Source organism: Scatophagus argus, chromosome 13 (genome assembly GCF_020382885.2).
Source record: "Scatophagus argus isolate fScaArg1 chromosome 13, fScaArg1.pri, whole genome shotgun sequence".
Taxonomy (NCBI): domain Eukaryota; kingdom Metazoa; phylum Chordata; class Actinopteri; family Scatophagidae; genus Scatophagus; species Scatophagus argus.
Genome location: NC_058505.1, coordinates 14,742,662 through 14,769,201, shown reverse-complemented (window position 1 = coordinate 14,769,201; position 26,540 = coordinate 14,742,662). Strand labels below are relative to the sequence as shown.

The window sequence follows — 26,540 nt, the reverse complement described above, 5'->3', positions numbered from 1 at the left end:
GCTTAAGACTGATACTTTTAAACATTAAACCTTTAGTTATTATTATATGTTTATGCTTTATTCTTTGTAATTCTTCTAGTGCGACTTCTAATCTGTTGCATATCTATTAATTCTGTTGCTCTGAAGTTTGTCCCAGTTGGGCAGAGAGGATGCCATATGTTGTTGAAACTGTAAAGCCCTCTGACAAATTTGTGATTCTGGGGTACGTAAATAAAATTGACTTCACTTGACACCCAATACTGCTGCTTCACTGGGTCATAACATTTAACCTGAGTAGTTTGAATATCAACTACTTGAGGCAACAGCACACAGACAGAAGAGAGGTTAGAAATCTTGCCTAAGTACCATTAACACCACAGTGCCATTACATTGCAAATTACTTTTGATTACAGATGTGGCACATTGATTTTGTGGAAAGAAGAATCCCTTTAAATTAGTATTAATAATTAGTGTGAGCAGTAAATGCTCTGAAATAATAATAGTAAATGAGCTGAAATGCACTATGTTTTTTTAAAACTGGATCTTTAAGTTGACTTTTATAGTGTCTTGAGTTTGGCACTAATAATCGAATTGTAACAGCTAATGTTGTTTTCTCCCATACATTATTAAATACCCTTTGGCCTTGGCAACCTCAGTAATCAGTGATTAATTTTCACACGATGCCAAAATGGAGAATTAATTGTTTGTACTTTTTCAACTTCTGAAAACTAGAGCTTTTATTCACTGATGTATTCTAGATCTGTGGAACAGACGGTGAGAGTGTGTAAGCTAGGTTGCTCTTTTTTTTCAGAGCTGAAATGGGGACGTGATTGCTGTGACTGAGCATTTCAAAGCTCTTGTTTTACCTACAAACACCTCTCCATTGAAGAAATGGCCACTTGCCATCTGGGTGTGCACACAGACCATCTGATTTGTTACGTGCCTTTGAGTGTGCGTCCATGTCCCTTGTATATGTGCATGCATTAGAGAGCTCCCATGTGCATACGTCCTGGCCTTTTTGGGCTGTGTGTGTATGTGTGTGTGTGACTGCTAATGTGTGAGTTCTGCATGTGTGCGCGCAAGTCTGTCATCCACCCAATCCTCAAATCAGCCGAGCCCCAAACCCTGCCGTCATGCTAGCAGATGGCAGCCTAATGAATCATGAGGCGACACACTGATAGCCTTTACTACAGTACATGCCGTAACATGACGTTTGACATCACCAAGACTTAGTTAAATATAGGCCACTAGCAACAGCCACGTGCGCAAACCTGGTGCTTCTGCTTTGCCATGTACACAGTTTGTAGATGACATTTGTACCATGAAGAAATTTTCAATTATTTATTTGTTTTTTGTTGTTATTGTTGTTTTGTTTTGCTATTCTTGATTGCCACACTTGAAAGTGACGACCACATTCAGTTTAAAATAAACAGAGCAGATAAACAGAAGATGTTTACCACCAATTCAAGGGAAAGGAGTTTTCTTTTTAAAGGAAGCAGTCAGTTTTGGGAATTCTTCCCAGAGATCCTGATGTAGAAAATTATAATAGAAATGGTCAGCCCTGCTCATGTGAATATACAATTGTGAATGTGCCAGTGTGTTTGTGTACTCTGTTCTTCTGCAGCTGCTTTTTTAACCTCTTGAACTGTGCTGTACAGGGTCCCAGTATAAACTCACTCTCTGTATAAACACACTCTCACTCTCTTGACAGAAAGTCATTTCAAAATTTTCCACAGATAACAAGAGTTTCCACAGATAACAAATATGCTTAAATTAGAAAAATGTGTGTGTAAAATTGCACATTACATTTTGATTGTTTTTATTTGATGTAATGATGCAGTCACGGCACGGTTGTGCAGTGGTGAGCACTGTCGCCTCACAGCAACAGGGTTCCCGGTCTGGGCCCTATTGTGTATAGTCTGCATGTTCTCCCTGTGCCTGAGTGGGTTTTTCTCCGGCTTCCTCCCACAATACCAAAACAATGCACATTAGCTTAAGTGGCTACTCTATATTGCCTGTTGGTGCGCTTGTGAGATTGTCTGTCTCTGTGTGTCAGGCTCCAGCTCCCCGCCCACGACCCTGCATGGATGAAGCAGGTATTGAAAACGGATGGGTGGTAGTGATGCAGATCTACTTTACAATGCTTTTTCAGACACTAGTGAGTCAAATAACACTTTCCTCATTTTTATTATGCAGCCACCCAAAAGTGTGCCTGGATAAAAGAAAGCAGCTCTTGCTGCTTACAATGCGTGTTTGTGTTAAAACGCAATACACGTTGTAGACCATTTTACTACTTCTATAACATGAGGTCTGGAAGAAGCAGATGTGAAATTTGAAACACGCTTGTAAATGCGGCAGCTGCTCTTAATTTGTTATGATAAGACATCATCAATACTGAGAAATGAGAGGATGTTTTTAAATTGCTCTTCATGGGTTTGGTGTTATTCAAAACTTTTAATTTGATCAGCGGCCTATTTGTATTATTTAATTACCGTTTCATCTCATATAGCTATAACCATACCTGATTGTGTTTATAAAATAATGTATTATTGTTTTTTTTTTTAATATTTCTATGTCTGTAGCAAAGAGGACACTCTTCTGCACTCTTGCTTGCTTTCCAGACATGCACAAATCAGAATCAGAATCAGAATTCCTTTATTTATCCCCGAAGGGAAATTCTTTTCGTACAGACATTGCACTTGCAGTTTTCCCGACCAAGAAAGAAAAGTGAAAAATATAAAAATAGGATAAACAAAAACAAGATTAAAAAATACAGGTATTTACATGTCCTATTTACATCCTAAATAGGCCTAAATACATTCAAATTGACTTGACTGCACATTTATATCATCCCTCACATTTAACTTAACATGAGCGTGAAATTTCAACAGTAGCTTAATTTCTTGAAACTTGAAACAAACAAAATTATGTCTCTACACTGAGAAGAAGAGGACTGTATTATTATCACACTGTTGACCTACACGAATTTCAGGCAGAGAAGCAACAACAAAGTCACTGATTACAAAGCAGACGACCGGTTTGGTGAATATTCTGTGTCCATTAGGCCACATGTACAGCTCTAATACTGTCCTCCTTTCAAAGAAAATGTCAAAAATTGCAGCCAGCCCCCCAAATCACAATCACAATATTTTATGTTATTGTACATTTTCTTTCTTTCAGATACACTTGTTTCTAGGTAGACAGTATGATGGGTGAAATTAATCAGTGTCAGCTAGCTTTACAGACAAACCATAAAGAGACAGTGTGCCCACTGACAGGACACAACTCTTGAGACACAGCACTCCTCGCTGACTTCAAAACAGCTTGTTATCCAGGAATTCTTATCACGCCTCCATGTAGCCAACAAATGATGTCATGAGGCCCCTTTGCAAATAATGGACTATTAAACCCACATCCTAGGGGTCAGCCTAAATTTATGATGCTGGGCTATTTTATGAGTTTTAGAGATTACCTTGCCACATCCCCTTGGCCTCGGCATTCAGCATTCAGCACGCCTGCCTAAAGATGAGATCTGAAGATACTGAGCAGAACTAAACATTTCATGTCTGTCTTTCTTCAAACATCCACTCTCTTCCACCACAGTGACGCAGATACATTGAACACTGTGAAGTCCTCTGGTATATAGCCAACCAATGAGTGTGTGTGTGTGTGTGAGTGAGTGAGTGAGTGTCCCGGTAAGTGTGTGTGCATGTCCACTCTAAATAACAGGGAGAAGACTCTTGTTGTTTAAGCACTCTATTCTTCTAACTGCACATGAAAACAGTTTTCCTGTCATAAAAATGTGTCTAAGTGTATGCTCTCAACATCCCCTCATCCGGTTTGCATCAGGACACTGGGGATGTATAATTCTTCTGTTTTACAAATCCAAAGTTAGATCACATGTTAATGTTTGTGCTTTATGTTCTCACAAAGGACAAGTGTGAATACAGGGCCAGCAAATTGAGGGACCTTGTTGTAAAAGTATTTACTATACCGGGTTTAATTTGTCGAGATTCTTTATCAAAGCATGAGGGATCTGATCGTTATTCTGTTCCTGCACAGTCCATCCTTCTCAAATTCAAATAGCTACAATTTAATTTATTCTAGGTGTGATTGGATTTATAAACTGCCGCTGTTGAATTCAGGCTCCATAAAAGCCACAATATACAGCAGTATTGTGGGTCTGTTCACTTTGTGGTTTTGATTGGCCCCTGCTATGCATGCTCCTCTTCAGATTTCCTTAAATGGCAGTTTTGCTTGCGTATCACAGGCACAGAACCTCTGTATTATATTAAATACTTTTAGGGAACAATTGCCATAGTCATAAGCTGTCTGTGCTGTATGTCTTTAACAACATAAATATAAAATTGAAAAATAAAACCATACCATATGAAAAAACAGAACAACTTATTCACATATGTAGGTAATGGAGCAATTGTCGTGTGATGGAGTTTAAACTCTCTGGTCTCCAGAAAATGGCCTGGTTCATGTTAAAGATAGTTTTTGAGCCTTATATTTATATATTGAGCCTGTTTTATTTTCTTGCTTTTTCTTTTCTGTTCTCACCTTTTGCTATCTCTCTGCCTAACATTTGTGAATTCCTCATTGATGAGGTGATGCTATCGATTAATTTGCCAGTTTAGGTGAACCATGTCATATTACAGAATGTAGCTTGAAGCGAACGTCCATTTATGGTGATGTTTTGTCAGTGTGCAGGAACTAGCTGGATAGCAAATGATTGTTCGTCAAGCCATGCTACGTCTGCCAAGCTTTCTGTTTATACAAGGCACATAATGCAGGTGGCCAAATTCATAGTAATTTTTGAAACTCTGGGTTTCACATTTGAGACAGAATTCAACAAAACAGGTTCATCGTTTCTAGCCCATGACCATAATTTATACTGAAACAACAGCATACTGACAGGTTATATCAGCTGTAGCTAGCAAGCTAATTAAGCTTATGGCTTTGGTTGCTGAATTGTAAACTATGCTATACTATACAGTACAATAGTAAGCAGGATAAAAGCTAATGTTAGCCATCCTGCTCCTGTTAACTTCAAACAAGACCTAGGAGAAGCTGCATAGAAGCTAGTCCTGGATACTATACAGACATAACATGTAAGACCAAAAACTTCCCAGTCTTTGTTTGGAATTAATGCTAGATAACTGTGAGTAGTGAGTATTGACTGTAAAATAGAAATGACAATATGAAAGCTGCTCAAATGTGAAGTCAAAACATCTTGATCACCCCCTGGTGGCTGGCTGCAGTACGTCATAAATCCTTCCACCTCTATGTTAGGACATGGGGCGTGAGCCCAACTAAAGTAACTAACTAAAGTGTTCATTTTTCTGATAAGTTTGTTTTATTTCAGTTATTTGATGTAGGAAAATGCGTAATTGACAGCTGAGTGTTGGCAGGTGTATGGGAGGGAACTTGATAACGTGTTTTTGCCACACAATTACTGCACAACACAAGATGGCAGCACTCATATCCGAGATATTCTTCATATTCTTCATTTTTCCATATGTTAATGACAGTAAGCCAGTTAGCTATTGTTAGCTAATGATTCTGTCTTATGCAAGGGCAAATTAACATAGCATTTGTCTCAAGTCTTTACACTTCTTCTGTATTCTGCTTTGGAAACACTTAATAAACAGACACCACTCATTAACATTTTTAAATGCAATGTTACACAATATTACTATAACAATAATAATACCCAGTGCTGTATTGCAAATATATAGTAACTGACACAAGGACTTGGCAATACTAAAGCAGATGCTGGCTGTCGGAAAACTTCAGATCACACTCTCTACATTAATTACAATTTTCACATGCACACAGCCTGTCCTCATGACTTTTTACAAACTCTTCATGTCTACTCAAGCAATCAAAAGCTGGCTTTTATCTGTCTCTGGGAACATAGCCTGCAGATTCATGGCCCCGGTCTCATTTTACTGATCTCTTGTCAAATATTTCCTGTTTAAATTTTCATTGAAGCCTACAGAAGGTCGACCAGCTAAAGTTTCATATTTACTTTTCACATTTCTGGTCTTCAAAAATACACTGCCCCTGGCCATGGGTGACCTTGCATGCTCATGCCTAAGCCTGTGTGTGAGTACATACTGTATATGGGTAAGTGTGTGTGTGTGTGTGTGTGTGTGTGTGTTTGTACTTGTTGTTTGTTCTCAGCAAGCTGTGTCCCAAGAGCTACTTATTGTAATACCCTATCATACTCATCCTGTTGTCAATCTCTTTACCTAACATAGACAAGACATACATGCCAGACACACACATGAATACACACTCCATCTGGAAAGGATAATGGTGCTTTGGTCAAAGGGGAGAGTGGTGTCCTGCAATTGTATTTTGATTCAGAGTGTGAGTGCGTGAGAGAGTAGGAAGGGGTTAACATGGTTAAACATTTGGGGAAGGCAGGGACCATGCTGGCTCTGATCCCGCCCCCTTTCTCAGCTCTGACCTCTGAAACTTGTCCCCCCCCCCTTGTGTGAAGCACACACACACACTCACACACACTTGTACAGTCACATGCCTACACACACACACACGTTCTTGCTCACTGATGCACACGTTCGGTTGCTCTCTTGCGCACACACATGCTTCATACAGACCTTTTCACATTCTGTGTGGTGTTTGGAGAAAACACTCACACACACACACACACACACACACACACATACAGGACAGGGCTTCTGTGACAGACTGAAGCAGGAAAGCAAGTTTGCCCAGGGAAAAGGAAAGGTCTCTGTTTGCTCTGTAATTAAAGGTGTTGCAGCCATAGGAGAGAGCAGGAAGCAGAAAGAGACACAGAAGAACAGCGAAGAGAGAGAGAGAGAGAGAGAGAGGGAGAGAGAGTGACAGGGAGCAGGCAGACAGAAAGGGTTGTGCCACATTTAGACCTGAAGCAAAGACAAGATGTACATGGGGGACCGATTAATGGAGCTCTGCTGAGAGTGATGAAAAGCTTTTCCTACAGCCTGCGAGACAGACAGACAGGCAGTAGGGAGTGTGCACGAGGAATTCAGGTGTTCAGGAAGGAACACACTCCAAATTCATTCAAATCATCCAAGGAAGAGCAGCTTTTCACCAGCGTACAGTGGCATGGATTGCATCACTGCTCTGCGCAGGAGCCACCGGTCCTAGAGCTGGTGTCCACTTCTGCCAGAAGTAATGAAAACTCCTGGGAAGCCGTGGAGAGCCGGACAGCCCGACAGAGTGAGACAGACGAGGGAGCGGGCCGCGTTTTACAGGGATGAGAGCAGCCACAAGCTGAGGAGAACCAAGAGAGGGAGAGCGGCGGAGCGGCCGAGAAGAGGAGGGTGAGGACGAGTTAAGAGAGTAGACTAAAGAAAGATGAGTGTGCCGACGAACTGTGGGTTCTATTACTCTGTGGAGCGGAGTATCACTGTGAGGAGTGGGAACATATGGGGATCGCCGTGTGCTGTCAACAGGCCTATTGACATCATACAGAAACGCAGGCGGTAATTAAGAGCTATCTCATTTACTCTTGTTCAGAACTTTCGTCTTTCTTTCTCAGTGTCTCCTTTCATCTGTCTCTCTCACATACATAAACATACAGCGTGTGTAACATTTTACAGATACTTTATGCAGTGTATGAAATTAGGAGCTTGGTTCTGTTGTCAAAAAGGCATTTCTTAAGTCTTTTTTTCAGTTACTTCTTTTTATCACTATTAAATGAAAGAGAACGTAAGAAATCATACAGCTATAGTGTTTAGGACTTACTATATTGTGATTTGTGTTTTTTTTAGAATGTAATCATATTTATTTATATAACTATCTGAAATCTGTAGCCTGCTACAGAATTTTATCAGCTGCAATATTTACAAAACACATTCTTTTGCCACTATCAGTTGTTTTTGGTTCATATCTGCATTTCCTAAAATTTTCTTTTGCTGCAGTTTTTCTTGACCACTTGTGCCATCTCCTTCTTTTTTTTTTTCATTAAACAATAGCCACCAAATATCTATTCATACTGATGCTGCTGTTAATAATATTACACAAAAGGGAACTGTGTTAAAATAATAACCTTTGGATTATTTGAAATTTGTGTTGCATCTGGTTAAAAGAAAACAGCACTCCGTGGAGCTTTAAATTATTCACTTTATGAACACTCCTGCCAAATTATATCTGCGTCTCAAGACAAACTAACTTTGGCTATACTAAATTACATAGCTCAGCCAAGACTTTAAAAATAAAGTGACAAGCTGTACCAAAATCTGAATGTAACTGAAAATGTTTCATGTTAAAATGTTTGTAGGAGATAGAAATGGAGGCAACTGTACAGCATATGCAGTTGATATTTTATTAACAAACTGCGAAACTGTTTTAAAAGCAGTTACATTTAGCAGTGTTACATTATTAAGTTGGAAAAAACTTGTGAGGGAGTAAAATATATGTAAATGTGTGTAAATTTTCAATTTCACTAGTGGTCCCAATGAATTCAGAGACATATTTCACATGCTGGTCTATTCCAGCCAGTCTGGTACATCTCTGAACTTTAAGACTTGTCATTTACGACCTGCCATGAAGTGTGTGTGTGTGTGTGTGTGTGTGTGTGTGTGTGTGTGAATGTGCGCTGTACATACATCCTGCACCTTAATGTATGAGAAATCCTGTTTTTTGTTTGTCTGTTTGTTTGCTTTACATCACACACAGGCTCTTTCCTAGTACAGCGTTTATGTGTGCCAGTGTCCATTGCATAAATATTCTCACAGGAGTCCGCCCTAAGTTTTGTACCTTCACACACAATCTTTATGGCCAGTGGACAGACTGTGAAGGAGGTATCAGTGATAAAATCATGTTTACTTTATGGTCCTCTGTCATCTTTCTCAGGATCCTTGTTTATCAGATGTAATGCACAACATTTGCGAGCACCAGGGCTTTTAAAGGGCGGTTGTCCTTTTTATTGACTTCAGCTCATAAACGAGCAAATAAAAAGTCCCCATTTGGTTAAAAATTTCAGGAGTGGAGCAAACGTGTGGAAATGTCAGACTATTAGTTCTCCCAGTACTGCCCAGGTTGATTCCACCTGAGGCTTTAAAAGAGCAGTCTAGAAATTGCCTGCTTATTTTAGTAGCAGTTTTAAGAGCAGCTGTCTTTGTTGGAGACGATCGATTGATGTTCCCAAGAAGTTTAGTCACAGATTGCAAAGCTTGGACAGTGGAGCTTTATTTTGGTTGAGGTATTGATCTTCCCAGGTACACTGGTGATAATCATGGAAGAGCAGACTCTGTTAGATCCAGAGTCACCACCGCCGTTTTATTCTCTGGAGGAAAAGCAAGGGGGAGTACAGGGGGACGCATATGAATATCAGCCTGGTCGATGTCAATTTTAGGAATCTATCACATTTTTAAGACAAACTTATGAGTACGGAAATGATTCGATAGTAGTGATTTGTGGTGTTAGATCCGTATGCTTCCGAAATGTTTTTGTATCCCCATCTTCTTCTCTTTCCACCTTGTCCAGGGTATCGACCTATACATTTAGTAGAACACTGTGGCATTCGGAGAGCTGATGTAAGCACATAGACATACCAGCCAGGGCTCATTTTGGGTACATAAGATATACTCCTCATTTAGGTTTAAGAAAAGATATCAAGATGTGCAGGGGTAGGAAGAATATAAATCTGCAGCTTTTGGTATCAAACCCAGAGTGCTCACATGCCTTTGGTGTGTGATTTAAGGCCCAATTATCTCAGTTAAGTGCAGAAGACAACAGCCAGATAACAGGAGCCCTTTCTCCTTAGATGGAAATGCAGTGAGGGGATGCACGCTGTCACGTGTCTGTGAGCACAACAGGTACAATGCAAAATGAAGTGCTGAATATATCTGCTCTTAATACACAGCACATTGCCTGATAAGAAGTGACGCCATTTGCCCAGTGGCAGTTATTGGTTTCTCATTTCAACTTTCAGCTGTAGAGGTAACACCTACTTTTCCTAAAAGAGCAGGGATAAGCGGATTCCCCCTGAAAACCTGGGACAGTAGCAGCTTATGTACTTTGATGAGTTCTGCTGCATTTACTTATCCTTTGCTTTCAATGTTATGAGCCTGAAATTGGTTTTAGGCTATGAAAGCACTCTGTAAAGCACATTTCATGAAGCAGCTCAGAACAACCTGATGGAAATGGGATTTTTAGCCATGCCAGCAGCGCAGCTCGAGGTCACCATTTTGGTTCAGGCTAAAATATCTCAGCAGCCAACAAATGGATAGCCATGAAATTTTGTAAAGACATTTATGATGCCCAGAGGACGTAGTGTAATGATTTTGGTAACCCTCAGATTTTTCCCTTCACACCACCACGAGGTTGAAATTTGTGGCATATTAGTGAAAAGCCTTGGATGGATCAACCACTGGATGGATCAGCATTTTATTTATACTGGTACGCACATCACCTTGTATTAACTTTGGTGATTCTCTGATTTTCCATGTAGCACCACTGTGAGGTAAAGATTTTGTTCATGGTTTGTGACCAAATCCCTGAAAAACTACCTAACTAATATTCCCACAGGCTATTGATTTAATTTCTTGCAATGCTGTGTTCAGAGGGCCAAGTTGAAAATGAAGTGGCAATGACACAGAGAATTATACAGTTATGACAGTCAGGGAAGGGGAAAAAATGCTATAAGATTATTTGTAAATGAACCACTGACAGCAAATAAAAGTATGAGCTTTGTTGGGTGTTTGGGAGTGAGACAGTGTGATTTATGCACAGAGTAATTTAATATGAATTAAGCCTTACAAAGATGACGGTTTTGGCAGGTTGCATGTGGGTGAGGTAACTGAAGTTGAGGTTTAGAAGTGCATTTCTTAGAAACTTAATTCTCTCTCCTGTCAGTTGAACCTGGAGGAGAGGAGAGGAAAAGAGAAATCTTCATCTTGCTTGATTTATCAAAATCTCTAAGTGTGAATGTTGGACACACTCTGAATTTTACATGCCAAACCCTGTCAAGCAGTTTTTGCTTTTTTCTTGCCACACATAAGTTCGTGTACATAAACCCCTGCGTTTGAGATGGACACATAGCATGTGTTCAAAAGGTCAGTTACTATATAAATTTGTGAGGTCAGTGTGGCCGTGATAAATTAATCTGAGCTTTCAGTCATGGTACATGAATCTCCGCTTTTGTAGAAATTAAGTCATCCTGTGCCCTCCACAGAGCAAAACTCTCCCCACTCCTGGCGAAGAGAAGGAGGCGTCACAGCCAAAAAGTATTTAGTCATAATAAATGTGTCTGAAAGCGTTTCCAAAGCATTTCTTTAAATCATTAGTGGCTTCTAATGGTGGTCTGGCCCATAGAGACCCTCATTTATCTGCCTCACAAACAGTGGGAACATGTCCACTGGTGTTGGGTTGCAGGCCTCACACATGAAGACACACACGTACACTACTCGTGGGGAATGTGAAGTTGGGCTCGTTCATTTGTAATGTTACGCTCACTCAGAGTTAAGTGTGACAGGCCTGATGGACTGAACGCTCTCCTGAAGCCTCATGGATTAACTGTCCAGTAACGAGCTTTCCAGACACCAACGCACAAGAATAATTTTTCTAGTATGACAGAATAATTGTGCAATTATTTGTCTGTGTGTCTGTGTGTGTGTGGGGGGGTGTGTAAAGACAATATTTTTTTAATTGCTGAAATTTTGCATTGTTCTTCCTCCATTTGAACATGTTAATTTCCATTCCAATATCTGAATTTGAATTTGAATATCTGCTGATACCAGTACTACTAATCAAGGTGTTTGCACTGTAGGATGCCGCTCAACTTCCACTGCTCAGATGGCTGAGCTCACACACATTGCAAGTTGCTGTCTTGTTTTTTTGTGTTTCACGACTAATGGACAGCACTACAGCTGGTTCATCGTACAGCATAAGCTCTGGTCTAAGACGACATCACACCAACATCACAAGTTAATTTCCTTCTCCGTTGTCTCATCTTACTTCATGAACTTTCACCATTAATGCTGCACGCTGATCATGTTGCAACACTTTTATAGACCAGGTTCTCCCTCCTCCACTCACTTCCTCTCTTCATGTGTCCTATATTAATTTACCTCCAGTTCTTCTAATCTCACTCCGCTGTTTTCTTTCCTGCGCTATACGATCCCAGAGGATAACAGAGACTCCTTAGCGTGTGTGTGTATGTCTGTGTGTGTTCATGGGTAGACGAGGACACACCTATGACTCACTGTAAATCTCCTCTGGTCTCCAGCTCACTCAGGTTTATTGAAATGATTACTCTGAGTGCTTCTTTTGACCTTAACATAATGTCGTAACTGTAGAATTAGAAAATCCTGTAGTGCTTATCTACAAGTTTTCCACACTTTGACACATGAAGTATTTAAGATATATTGTGTATGTCTGACCTGCAGTTCACTTCCAGTTTAAACAATGGTCTGCAATATAAAAGAGGACAGCATGTGTAATATGTAGGATGCCCTTGCCTAACTGTCTACACAGACAGCCAGAGAGGTTGGTTTTTAAAGTTCACTCTGGGAAAGACAACCAGCAGCAATAGAGGCATAATTTCACAGAACAGGCACAAAAATGCAAGAATTTCTCAATACTTTTACTGCACCGAAATTGCTGGAATTTTTGCAACTGATAAAAGAGTTTATGCAAAGAGAGAAAAACACTTCTATCAAGTGTATTATTTAAAATGGACAAATCAGTCCTCTTGCCACTCGGAGATAAATCTGCTCACTCAAGTCCTGATGGGATCGTATCCCCAATCACGATACTGTACCAAAGTAATGCTTATACTGCATCAGTTGATTGAGCAACTGTCCTCAGCAGCTACTTCACACCATTAGGTGCATCAGAAGTCAGTGTGCGCTCTGTGTCCACATGATCTGAGACGGTGACCCATCAAAGAGGCTACACTGAGAATATAGTTCACATGTGGAAATAACTGCACACACACACACACACACACACACACACACACAGTCACAGTCACACACTCACTAGTTTCGTCTTTCTTTCCCTGCCCCTCTCTTGCTTTTAGCTGCTCACGTCATAGCAAAATAAACTATTCTGACTTAATCACAGTGGACAGACTTAAGTGCAGTCATACACTGACCACACAAACACACACACGCACTTGTTTAATTGGCCTGATATAAAGTTAAAAATACAGTGTATGTTGTCACTGGCATGCAGACATTTGTTTTTAATTACATCACAGTTACACAGGTGATCTTCCTTTTCTTGAAAACAGTGTACAGATTCATTCATCAAGGAAGTTATAAGTTTCCCTCTTCCTGCGGCAAACATGTCCACACACAAACTGAAAATGCAGTGCACTCTTTTTCCCATTACTCACTCTATACAAACCAGACCCATTGTATAGTACGTTTCATAACTCTGTTCAAAACTGATTGCTTTATGAAAAGGACAGTGAAGTGATTCTGTCTTCCTGCCTTTCTGTTACATGAGCTAAAAGTACATCGGGTCACGATTTTTAAAAAAAATAATTTTCCACTGCCTGATTCTGAACAATGTATCTGCGTGTATATATTGTAGTTGCATGGTGTCTATACTTAGCCATGGTTTGGACATAAAGACGTTGACATATTGGCTCTTTTTTTATTGGATGTGAAATCATACGGTGCCTGAAAGGTTATTGTTTGTGTTACTATTCATGAGTATGTTCTGGAAAAATAGCAAAATAGTTTGAGGAGGGTCTACAACATATATGCAGCATGCAGCAATTTCCCTCACGGTTTTCAACAAGGGGGATTAATCAGTCAGAGACAACAGGGACAAACAGGGAGGGCTGGGAGCCAGTCGTAATGTTTTCCGGCCTGCTTCTGCCCACACAAGAGCTGTACCGTTGAAATCAGATAAAGAAGAAGTTTTTGCTTTCTTGCAAAGTTTGATGAGAAGATCGTCACTGGTTCCCAGACTATCAGTGAAACTCCAGGAAGTTATTGTTCCCATATTAAGCTAATTGTTTGCTCGCTGTAGCCTCATATTTACTGTACAGACACGAGAGATACTGACCTTTTCACCTAATTCTCAACAGGACAGCAAATAAGCATATTTCTCTAAATCTCAAACTATTAGTTATTTGAAAAGTATTCAATGTATGTATGTCAGCCATAATGTATTCAAATTAATGTAACAGTGACAGTTACGGGAACAATGTTACAGTTCAAATTGCATAGTGAAATTATGGCCAAAGAAGCATAGACAAAGACAACCTGTCAGCTAAAGCAGCTGTTTCAACTATGATTTGAAAAAAGGATTATATAATATTGTGAATGAATGCAGCTGGACTGAATACACATAAAAACACACCACCTCCATCATCTAATATGCTGTCATAGGAAAGCAGAGGAAGGTCAAGACAAACAGCCAGGGCGGTTCTGCCTCTGTGTGAGGGCCACACCAAAAACAACCAGACAGCTTTTATCACAGAGCACACAGTGGTGGCTCTTCTTGTTACACAGTAATTTACACACAGAAAACATCACTGTGAATTTCACATTGCTCCAAGTATACTTTGTCGTCTAATATGGCCAGATTTACCACCTCTGGTTCATGCTTGGTTCACCGTTCTGTGTGTTGTGGATGCTTAGCTGGTGGTGTGAAGTTTGTGGTCTCATTAAGCCTATCCTAATCCTTGTTTGCTCCAGAACATGTTTCATGTGTCATGTGCAGATGCAGCACAGATATGCATAGCCTGGATTATAATGCTTCAGCACCACATCAGAGGAAAAAACTCCGAGTTTTACGCTTCTTCTGCTTTTGATTCGCAGTTCTTCATTTGCTTTCAAGTGCTTGAAACACTCATCGTCACGTAATCCAAATTATTTCAAATTATTATCAAGGAAATACGATACTCTCTTGCGTCACTAGATGTGATCTGTGTTACATGTAATAGACACTCTGTGCTGTCTTTTAAATAGCTTTTGAATAAATGGCTGAGCCGGTCCTGCGAGTCGGCTCTGGTGTAACAAATTCTACCTCTGGTTGTGTCACAGCAAAGGCCTGGGAATGAGGAATGAAGGTTCAGATGACAGCTTGCCCTGGTTTACAGGCCTATCTCTCTGTCTCTGCCTCTCCAGCCCTGCCCTGTAGCTCCTGTATTTTAATGCTCCCCAGATGGGATTGACGTTGCTGTGACAGGCGGTGACGCAGGCGGGGTGTCGAGTATCAGGGCCACTGACAGGTTACCATCAATCACGCTTCTTACCAGCCAGCCGCTTAAATGACAAATGCCGCAACACACCTCCTTCTTTATGCTTTTGTAGAAGTCTTTATGATGCCCAGGAATGTTGGCTCCAGTTTGGTCTTTTGACTAGAGAAAGTAAGTGTGTGTGTGTGTGCGTGTGCTTGTGTGTGTGTGTGTGTGTGAGAGAGAGAGAGAGAGAGAGAGAGAGAGAGAGAGAGAGAGAGAGAGAGAGAAAGAGACAGATTTGACTGAAGCCCTGTGTGTGAATTCAGATGTCAGCTTAGGATAGAACTATTATAACCATATCAGACCCCATTTTATATTAGATTTCTTCTTCCTCTCTCCATGTAGGAACAGCTACTGGTGGTGATTCAATATTATTATCTGTTTGCTTTCAGTGTAATTGTTGAACTAAGCATTCAAAGCGAATTGTAGCTCAAAACTAAAATGTTTTGTAGGTTTTTGATTGATCGCAGGTTAATGCAATCGGCATCAATTTGATTCTGTTATGTTTTCCATAATTTTTCCCTAATATGAAATACTGTATATCAAGATCAGAAAAAAATCTAATAATGAATATTGTGACATTAATTAATTGCCATTGGACTTAGCTCTATACTCACTGAATTGTTGTTTATACAGTATATTGGGGCTGCAGCTAGTGATTATTTTTATCTCTCATTAATCAGTCAAAATACCTTACATATAATATAAAGTAAATTATATAAAATGTATATAATAATTGATTGTTTGGTGTACAAAATCACAGAGGTGGCAAAGGTGACATGTCATGTGACAAAGCAGTTGAAAAATCCAGAGATTGCTATCATATAAGATAAAGATAGTTTTCCATTGAAAAATTACAATCAGTTAAAACTGTCGCTGATTAATTATCTGTCAATCAACTAATCATTCAGCTTTGCTGTATACCTCCTTTGTCTTGAATGGAACAATGAAGCAGATTGGCTCTTGCAATTACCCCAATGCCCAGTAGAGGGACCCTGTCCTCAGAGAAAGTTCATAGCTATATTTCAGCTCTCCACACAGCACCACACATCAGCCATCATTCACTGACAACTTTATCTGCTGTATTGTTAAACAACACCCTCCTACTCAATGGGACTATTTAAAAAATATCTCATTCTGTTCTGTTTATTTTTATTACTTGTGGCTGAAACTGAGAAAGGGAGAGAAGGAGGAGGGTGTCAGGGAAGGAGAGAAGACGTGCGTGGGTAGGTGGGTGCGACTGGCTGGCATGTGAAAGACACAAAGACAATAGAGTCGTATTAGTAGACCAGCCATCCAGACAGCCACGGTGCTTCTGTGAGAGCTTCCTGTCCGGACGGTGTTCACGCTTAGCCTGCATGCTGACCTTTGACCTCTTGAAAACACAAAAAGCCCCAGTTGACATATTTAGAATACGTTTGGTAAAGTGTATGCTTAAAAGGCTGTGCACAATGGAGGGGTTTTTTTCCCCCACATTTGGGTCACATTCACTCCATTAACAGTACCAGCACTGAAAAATATATAAGGAAAATATGCTTTAATTATTTTTTTCAGGAGGAATTTAATATATTCAGTAGGAGAATATGAATTCAGTTAGAAAACCAATCCATCTGTCTGTATGAAAACCATTCTAATTTAATAACGATGTTATAATTTATGTGTTGTTTTAACATTGTTGTGACTGGTTACAGTGAGTTATGCAGTGAAAGGAATAACATGAATGAAATATAACGTACGTACCTCAAACATTTTCCTCCTTAATTTTACCTCTCATCTAAGGTTGTTCAAAAACAGAAAACATAATCTTCGCATATCATGTGTTTATTTATTTATGTGGCTTATTTGGAATCCAATTTGTTGTTACCTTGGCAACAATCTCCTTGTGTTCATGCTACTGTTTACTATTGAAGTCTTTTTTCTTAATTCACATAAACCTCAGGGAGATCATTACATTGTACTATTGGGAATCATGTGAGGTGTACATATTAACGTGTACTGCATGCAAAAATGCAATATTATTGTGTGTGTTTAAGTAAAAGGTAAATATTCCAATGTCATGAGTAAGTCAAGACTTCACGTTCACTCCCTTGAGGAAGAGAAGAAAACTGGAAGTGGAATGGCAGTGAGGGAAAGACGTAGGCGATATTTTGATCTGTGATCTAATTTTAGCTCAGCATCGGCTTCAAATAGAAACCCACCATAAATATTCATGAAGGGGGGGGTCTGGTGCTCTGCGATACTGAGGGAGAAGAGATGGAGGGGGCTTTGTACTCCACCTGAAACTCTATTTTTAGCTGTATCACTGCCTCTCTCAGTCTATTCCCCATGCATGGGGAGGCTAAATTTAGCTGCATAGATGCAGAAACAAAAATAGGAACAAGTTTATGGGCGCAGCGTGCAGGACAACAGCCAGGGGTGCAGCATCATTAAGGAGGAAAGAGCAAGATAGAGGGAGAAAACAGGAAAGATAAAGAGGGCGTACTTATTGTAACTGGGTGATGTGCATATAGATCACATTATAGTTGTGTGTATGGAGGCACACTGCTCTGCTGTAGAATATTAAAAGACTCATTGACACACTTTAAACAGATTCAAGGTCTTATTTTTCTGTCAAAAATGATGATTAATCCTTAAATACACATTATCAGATACACATTTGCACATCTGCAGGCATGTGCCCTACCAGCTCGAGCCACGCTGGCACAGTTGCACAATGTGCATGCAGTTAAGACCACAAACATACCTCATGTATGTGTCTCACAAAAGGCTGTACTCTCTTCCCCTTTGAAATTTGATTTACTCTCCCTTCTTTTTTTGCCCTATTTTACTCGTTACCCTGCTGCCTTCCCTCCCTCCAACTCCTCTCCTCAGTCATGTACAGTGCAGTCACTGTGTCTGAATCTGTCACATGTGTGGAGGGATGGGGTCTTCTGTTCGGCTGATGTTACGTAATAGTGAGTAACACACCGATATCCTGTCCTCATGCAGCATCCTGCAGGGTAACAGGCTAGAAGGGAGGGGCACTGGAGGAAAGAGGTATGAATGAAGAAACTGCAGCCTTCGAAGCAATTGAATGTTAGTATTAATGCACTGGTGAACTATTTCTAGCCATTCAAGCATCATGGCTATTTGTGGGTCAACAGATATTGAAGGGACTGCATCTGGATCCCCAGATGATGAATCTTGATGAAATGGTGATCCCCTGATTTTGACATATCTGGTTTTGAGTCAAATAACCCCCGAAACTGTCTTAAGGATTGCAATGAAATTTGCTGCAGACATTCATGTCCCCCTCAGGATGAGCTGTGATTATTTTGGTGATAACTTAATGTCAGCTTTTCATACAGCACCCTCAAGTACTGACTGAGGCTGAACTGAAGCATGCCAGTAGAGATGTATTAACAATTGCAATATGCACCTATAACAGTTTTTTATTTGTCTTGGGTTTGAGAGATTTTTATTTTTGAACATCATTTATCCTGTTTCTTAGCATCTGCCAGGCCAAAATCCTTCATGTTCTACTAATGGCTGCTTGGCTAAAGCGTGGATTTCTACTCTGGAGTTCCTCAGACTGTTTATGAAAGGAGACGTGTTGCCAAACGGAACAGCAGGCTGACAGAGTCTCTCCAGGTTCACATGTCAGCACAGGGGCTGTGGGAAAGCAGAGATGTGGATCAAGGAAGAAACGTGCCCAGACTGTGAAAAAAAGGCGCTGCAGTGCCTTTATATGGTGTATTTCTCTGTTGACTGATCGTGTTTGATCAGGAGGAACTCTTCCTCACCTGAGCGCCGGCCTTTTTTTAGACTCACACTCACATGACCTCCACGTCAATATGCTGATGCTAATTTTATACCCGCTGTTCACTCTCAGTCCACCACACACACACACAACCACACGCGCGTGCCTCTGGATTTTCACACACACATTTGTACCTCACCTACATGACATTAGCCACAGAGGCTACACATTTTTAATGATCATGTAGTCCCTGTCTTAGCTGACTGGATGTGGTGGGATTTGTAGGAGCCTTCCTGATTTGCTTTAAATATTGACAGGTGGAAAATGGAGAAGTGTTTTTCTGAAGTTTACTCTTTGTATTACAGTGTTTTGATGCAAGCCGCTTCGTGGGTCAGTTATCCTAGTGGTCAGCCCCTTTCTACAGCAGGAGGATCATCAACATGCAGCCATTAGAATTAGAAGCCATTCACAATCTGTGGTTCTCAACACCCCCTCATTGTGTAAAAGCCGTGCTGATTTTAGTGCCCTTTGTGAGATATATCAGTATCATAACAGCATTCCCACATATTTCACACTGTCACTTCCTTCTTTGTCACCCTCCTAAATTTGTCATTTTCGGTATTTATTTTGGTCTTTGCTGGCCTATAATGGTCATGTTTCCATCTAAATTATACAATTTCCTGTTGAAGAGATAAAAAGGGCTGCATGTTGTTAGTCAGTGATGAAAGCTTTGGCTTTTTTAAACTTGGACTATTGTGTTGTATGTTCCTTTTCTCCCAGTCATTATTACTGGACAACCTCAGTAGCTCGAGCAACACCAGACTGTCAGCTGGACTTGGTTCTGTTATTTCTACTTTTCTTTTTCTTTGCCCACCAATTTAATATTTACATTACTAAATGAAATCAGCAATTAATGGATTTGCCCTCATTGGCTAATTTATTTGTGTCACTATCACATTCATAATGTCGGCTGCACTAATTTGCTTAAGAGGACATAGCAGTAACACCTTGAATTGTGATGGACAGTCAGTCTTACAGGACAACATGCATTCTGTGGGAGATAAACTCAGAGTAGTGGGAAGAGCGGTGAGCTCACCCCATGTGCAGAAGGTTAAAAAGGTTAAAAACCTTCTGCATGGACTCTGTTTCTTTTTTTTTCAATCCATAAAATGTGTCTTGAATAATCTATCCTTAATAAACCCTCTTCCCCTGTGTCCCTCTGTCTTTTCTCAGTTTTGATGTGGAGAATGGATTGTCAGTGGGGCGCAGCCCCCTGGACCCCCAGGCCAGCCCTGGCTCTGGTCTGGTCTTGCAGGCCAACTTTCCTCACAGCCAGCGGCGGGAATCCTTCCTGTACCGCTCTGACTCTGACTTTGACCTTTCACCTAAAGGCCCATCCAGAAACTCCTCCACTGCCAGTGACCTGTAAGTTTATTCTCACCTCATGCTGTTGACAGTGTATCCTTATTGACATTTTTACAACATAATTTCTCTCATGTTTTAGATTTCTTGCATGTTCAGGAGGATAGGTTGCCAGCAAAATGTGTTTTTATGATTTCTTCAGGACTTATTATCATTTACACCCCTCAGAACTGTTGTCTCTCTGGACTTTTTGCTCCACACATGCTTTAATTTTATGCCGTGAACTCTTTTTGATTTACAGTAAAATGAAGAACGTGGTTTGTGCAACTTTCAAAAATTCAATGTCTAATTCTGCAGCTTTAGAACTCACCAAGAGGTCTTGTTTTATTACCAGAATAAACCTGTGATGCTCTGATGATCACTATGCAAAATTAAATTCAGCTGACAGTGTCTGTGTGCTGTGCTTTGAGTCACACACAAAATGAGTGAGGATAATGTGCAGTCTTTGCTCTAAAGGTATGCAATTTATTCACAAGTGTTGCATGAAACACTTTGGTCTGACTTGTTCCTGTGGCTGACTTACCAGTTTGTTTTCTGTTAAATAGCCTTTAACAACAAAAAGACTTGTCTGTCTGTGTTTTTCTCTTCTTGTCTGTCTTGTCTTGTCTGAGGGGTTCCCACATGGGAGGATTCATGTGGTGCACTGGTTTAAGGGTTGGCTCACTTACAAGCTGCAGTAAACAGTTGCGGTCTCTACTTTATTTGAAACTAGTCTTTTTGGCATTTTCTTTGGATTACTAGAGAGTCCTCTGAAGCCAAAGGGCCGTACTGTTTAGGCGTGCTTTCTCATGACTTTGTATTTTGATGTAGTGAAGCCATTCAGCATTCGTTTGTTTGTGCTGGACAAAAATCCTACACAGACTGATAAGAGGGCTCTACATTAGTATTTCTTGTTCCAGTCTTTCAGTATTAAAACATGCTGTGCATTGCGTGTGTCTAAAACATGCACAGTCAGATCTACGTTCTTGAAAACGCCCAACGTTTGCACAACCAGCTGTTTTTCCATCACAAATGCTTGCATGTCACATCTGCTTCCCAGGGATTGCAAAATACTGGAAAAAAGGGACATTTTTTTGTCTGTTTGTTTCTTTTTTGCTGTCTGTGTGTCCAATATGTCCCTAAAACAGCCCCCTCCACAGTTCATAATGTCTAAAGCAATTTGAATTTAAAAAGTTAGCAGTCACAGGTCTCCTCATCAACTCTCGCCTATCTGTTTTTGAAGGGAAGAAAGCTTGAAGCACTGGGAGGTCAACTGGTTGTCATCTCGGTGAGAAGAACATGATAAAACAAAAATAAGATAAAAACACTGACTCTGTCCCCCTCGAAGCCCTCTTCCTGCATTCATTCTAGATGGCTTCACAGCCATTTCCCACCTCCCTCCTGACCAACATGACTAAATATGAAACACTTTACCTGATCTCCGTTAGGACCCCCCCACACACACCAAAACACCCAGTTCTGTTTTCTTTGTTTTTGCATGTGATGCTCAGAGACAACCAAGTATAACAACACACTCTGTGTTTTTATTTACTTGTGAGTATTTAGCAGTTCATACTTATATCACCCACCCTTCCACCTTCCCCAATCCATTTCCTCACCATCCTTACGACATGCAGTGCAGTTTGGTTTCTGTTGTTTGGTCTTTTTATTTAATGCAGATGAATTATTAAGATTCAGGAGCTTATAGATTGGTGTTCTAGTTAGTGTTTCATGCTTTTTCCTTTTGTGTATTCTCTTCTGTACTGCAGACATACGGAAGACATGATTGTCACACCGTTTGCACAGGTGAGTCCTCGGAAACCTTTTCACCTAACCTTTGGAAGTAATTTTCTCTGTGCGGTCTCTGAAAATTTGTCAGATGGTAAAATTAAAAAAAAAAAATTCATTCACTTGTTAGCTAAAGACAGCAGGTCTTTATAAAAACTCTAATAAAGTCCAGATGGTCGGAACAGCCCCTCAGCATTATGTTTGGCCCTGCAACAGGATCAGGCATCCCGCTGGGGTTGTCTGGCTCTTGCGTAGCATGTGCGTCACATTTGTGCTCACTTTACACAGTAAAAGAAGCGGTGAATCCAATACTGCTCCATCAAGCTGTTCAAATTTGCATGTCATGACCGCTACAAGGGTCAGGTCTGGACACCAGGTTCTCTGTGGGCTTTCTCTGAGTCAGTGTTTGGCTGCAGGTGGAGTGACAGATATAGAGGCATGTCAATAATGCCATCCAAACATCAGACAGGGAGACAGATATGCCTCTGTATATCTCTTCAGCTTGCATAACTTTGCCAATTTTAAACTAGCTTTGTAGCTACTAATATATCTTCAAATTAAACTTAAAAGGTTGTTGCTTGTGGAGGCTTACAAGCTCTTAAGGCTATGAATGAAGTGACACCTGTGGTTTCACTACATCATAGATGTTATGATCAGTTGTACATCACATCTGAGCGTCTCGTACATTCACTCCCTTGTTCCTGTCTTATAGGTCCTCGCGAGCCTGAGAACAGTCCGCAGTAACTTTGCCGTAATAACTGGCCAGCAAGATCGCCCCGCCAGCAAGTAGGTTTTTAGACAAACCTGCTTTCTGTTGCTCTTACTATCACACCTGACAACTGCACTTGCGCTGTTATTACAGTGCGACTTTTGCTGGCTGACTTTGGATGGTCTCTGTTCACAGGACACGATCCTCAGGCAGCAACCCCCCATCCATGTGCAAGACCAGCCTCGCAGGTCAGTACTGTGGTATTAGGATGGCCTGTTTGAGGGACAGCAAGCTCATTATCGTTGAATGCATACACTGAAAATGCAGGAGTTAAAATATCAAAAATGAAAGTACACACTGCATAAAATGGCTCCTGTTTATGTTCACAATTTTGTATTATGTATTGGATTACTGATGCATTAATATGTAGGCAGCATTTTACTGCTATAGCTGCTCAAGATGGAGCTAATTTGACCTGTTAAACACACATACTACTGTTTAATCTATAACACTGCCATCATATTTTGTCAGCTTATCATATGTTGTGTATGTAAAGTAAAGAGATATAGAGTAGTATAAAATGGAAAAGTAAAGTACAATCACCTCAAATTTCTAATATTTACTCATAAACTGTAGGTTTACCGGCCATTTGATGTTCCACTTAAAAAACCTTTTTTGACATTTGAACAATATGTGAATGGGTCAAATCCATCCCATAATGCCATGCTGTGTTTATCTGGTACAGAAGAGCCTCACCAACAGCTGGCCATAGAGACTCTAGATGAGCTGGACTGGTGTCTGGAACAACTAGAGACACTTAAAACTCGTCACTCTGTCAGCGAGATGGCTTCCAACAAGGTACTTTAACATAAAACACAAAGCTGTACTGAACACACACATCACACATCAGTAACAAGATGAAACACTGATACACAGGTTAATACAGCCAGGTCCAGGGTGAGCTTGCAGTCCAGTCTCTCCCATCTGCTGTGTGATTCACCCCCTGAGGGATTGTATTCATCATGTGCATGTTGTTGCCATATTTAAGGTAGTCAGACTCCAGTCAGCTACATGAGCACAGTGACCCCGAACACATCCAGGTCGAACCTGTTTCATTTTTAAGACTGCATTTCCAATGTTACTGCTAAATGTAGGCATGTATGTAGAATATATTGCATGTGTTCATCACATTTAAAAAGTTAAACGTCCAGATGCAGCATTTAACCAAAGTTCAATTTTCAGCTTGTTACATTATGTACAAATACATTATGTACAAATTGTTTAATCATTAATATAACATCCATAAATATCAAGCAGTTCTCTCTAGCACTGTTGTTCTCTTATGGAACTGAAACTTGTTGTATAACTTAAATGACCAAAATTCTGCAATCAAATTTATTATTATTATTGTTTATTGTGCTTCTTTTATGTGATGAAAATACATGTACATTTTTTATTAGAACAGATACTATTTTTAATTTATTTCTTTTTTTTGTAAATTAATGGATTGCAACCTTTGGCAACCCAAATTAGAGTGGACCCCAAGTACAACACCAAGCCTGTGGATTGTGTGTGATGTACTGTAAGTGCAGTTAACCTTCACTGATCCCTGAACAAATCTGAAAGCTCACTAATACAGAGAATCCATCATGAAAATCTGAATAGAATCTCCCATCCGCTAACGGATGGGAGAGGGGCATACTCCATGAATGAGCGGGACGGTTTTGTGCATGCAAATTGAGGCTAGACACACAGACACACCCTTCCCCCCACTCATGTGCAGAAAAATGTGAATGAGGAAGTGGGAGCTGAAGATGAAACGGCAACCCCCCCTCCATCCATTCTTCCTACATACATCCCTGTGCTCTCCTCCTCCTCCTCCTCTCAGACTTTAGCCTTGTGCTCATGTGATTCCATGATTAGACCGCCCACGCAACATACACATACTCTTCATACACACACGTGCACACACTTCTTCCCATCACATACATGAACACTGCCCGCCTTGCCTCCCATCATATATATTGCCTGCTTGGATATATATACCATTACACCCGCCGCATGCTCACGTGGCGGCGGCAACCCTCCATCCCCCCTTTGCTGCAGATCAGTCAATGAGCAGCTTCAGTCAGTGGGGAAGAATTATCCACACTGGCACTTAGGAACAGAGGCAGGCACATGGGAAGCCGGAGTGAACATTGTTTCTGCATCGCTGGTGGACTTATTGAACAGTTTTGTTGAAAGTAGATCTCTAATGACCCCTGAAAGTGTCTTTGAGAAAGAATGAGACCTCTCCTCATTTTTTGTGTCTGAATGGCTCAGTTGAGGAAATGCTCATTTAACCATTCAGAATGTTTTTCATAGCTGTGGACTAAATACAAAAGCAAATATTCTGTGACTTCCTGTCACTTATTCATTCCTGTCATCCCAAAACGTAGTTATCTGATAATGTTTTACATCACCTTAAAAACATGGTTGGATTAATCAAAAAATGTACTATTGAAGTTGTATTTTATTCTGTTTGGACTTATTTTCTTGTACAGACACCGCATTTTATTATTTCAAGGCAGCCTGCTTTGAGTGTATTTCTCTGTCAAAATATTTAGTAATCTTCTATATCTAATCATTCATTATAATGGTCAGTGTTCCCACATTTTTTGTGGTACATTGTGTGCTGTTTTTATTTTTAGCCACATGAATGAAACCCCCACCCATCCATTCAAAGCTTTTCCCTCATATCTTCTTCAAACTTTGTGCACATGGTGTGTCTCACAACCTCCACCTCTGACACACTCAGCCCTGCCTACTTTGTACATCTCCCACCCAATGAGGGCCCTCTCTCTCTGCCAACCTCTGCTGCAGCAGCCGCCTGGTTGGCTGCTATTCTTGGGCATTTTTGGAAGAAGGCGGGGATTAGAGTACCTCGTTCTCCCTCTGTTTACACACATACGAGAGCAGGCAGTAACTGAGTGAATGAGGGAGAGTCAGGGGGAGCGATGGAGTGTATCTTCTCTGCCTGGCATCCTCGCTTTCCCACAGCTGTGCTTCCACTCTCTTGTTCTTCTGTGGACATTGTTTTTATCCATCTGCTCATCTCCCACTGATCAAAGCTTCCACAGCACTAACCAGTGGACTGTCTGCTTGCAGTGGATTTCGCTCAGGCAAGCAATATAGGAGCACAAAGTGTCCCTGCTGTCTGTTTCTCTGTGGAGCAGGCAGAATTGGAGGACGACCAGAAAGCTCTGCGCTCTCGCTCAGTTTTAGTTTTGCTCCCCATGCTCGACTTTGCGCTGAAATGCCAGAAGTGAGTTATTTCATCTCCGCGTCGTGGATGTTTATTCAGGTAAGGAGAGGCGAGGGATGAATTGCCTGGGATGTGGCGAGACTGCTGGCATGTTGCTTATTTTGTGAATGAGTGTGAAGAAATGGACAGCTGGATGTTGAGATGAGAAAGTGGACTTTCTCTGAATATCTTCAGTTATATTTGTAGATTTTTAATTTGAGAAACATGACCCAGATCTATGAAGTCTTCAGCGTGCGTTTGGGTGCCGGCTACTACAAGTAAAATCACTTCTGTCCAATCACAAGCTTCTGCGCCGTTTGTGACGTGAGACACACACAAGCACATGTGGATGTTGTTGTGTGTGTAGTCTTTCTGGGTATATTTATATGGATGGCTAATGGTTGTCTGTTAAAATGCG

General features: G+C 40.6%; 1 protein-coding gene across 6 annotated transcripts in view; it reads left to right on the top strand.

Moving 5' to 3' along the window:
• The window catches only part of pde4ca (phosphodiesterase 4C, cAMP-specific a), a 49,921-nt gene that overhangs the window by 17,121 nt on the left and 6,260 nt on the right, over positions 1 to 26,540 (top strand). The window contains exons 1-7 of one of the 6 annotated variants that reach the window (XM_046407893.1): positions 6,389 to 7,319; positions 20,175 to 20,366; positions 21,586 to 21,630; positions 22,112 to 22,148; positions 22,843 to 22,916; positions 23,035 to 23,087; positions 23,585 to 23,697. In XM_046407893.1, the coding sequence (XP_046263849.1) occupies positions 7,171 to 7,319; positions 20,175 to 20,366; positions 21,586 to 21,630; positions 22,112 to 22,148; positions 22,843 to 22,916; positions 23,035 to 23,087; positions 23,585 to 23,697 (663 nt within the window). In that variant the 5' untranslated portion in view covers positions 6,389 to 7,170. Of the gene's footprint in view, positions 1 to 6,388; positions 7,482 to 20,174; positions 20,367 to 21,585; positions 21,631 to 22,111; positions 22,149 to 22,842; positions 22,917 to 23,034; positions 23,088 to 23,584; positions 23,698 to 24,322; positions 26,183 to 26,540 lie in introns of those variants that run through there. The other 5 variants (XM_046407894.1, XM_046407891.1, XM_046407890.1 and 2 more) reach the window with 5 other exon arrangements.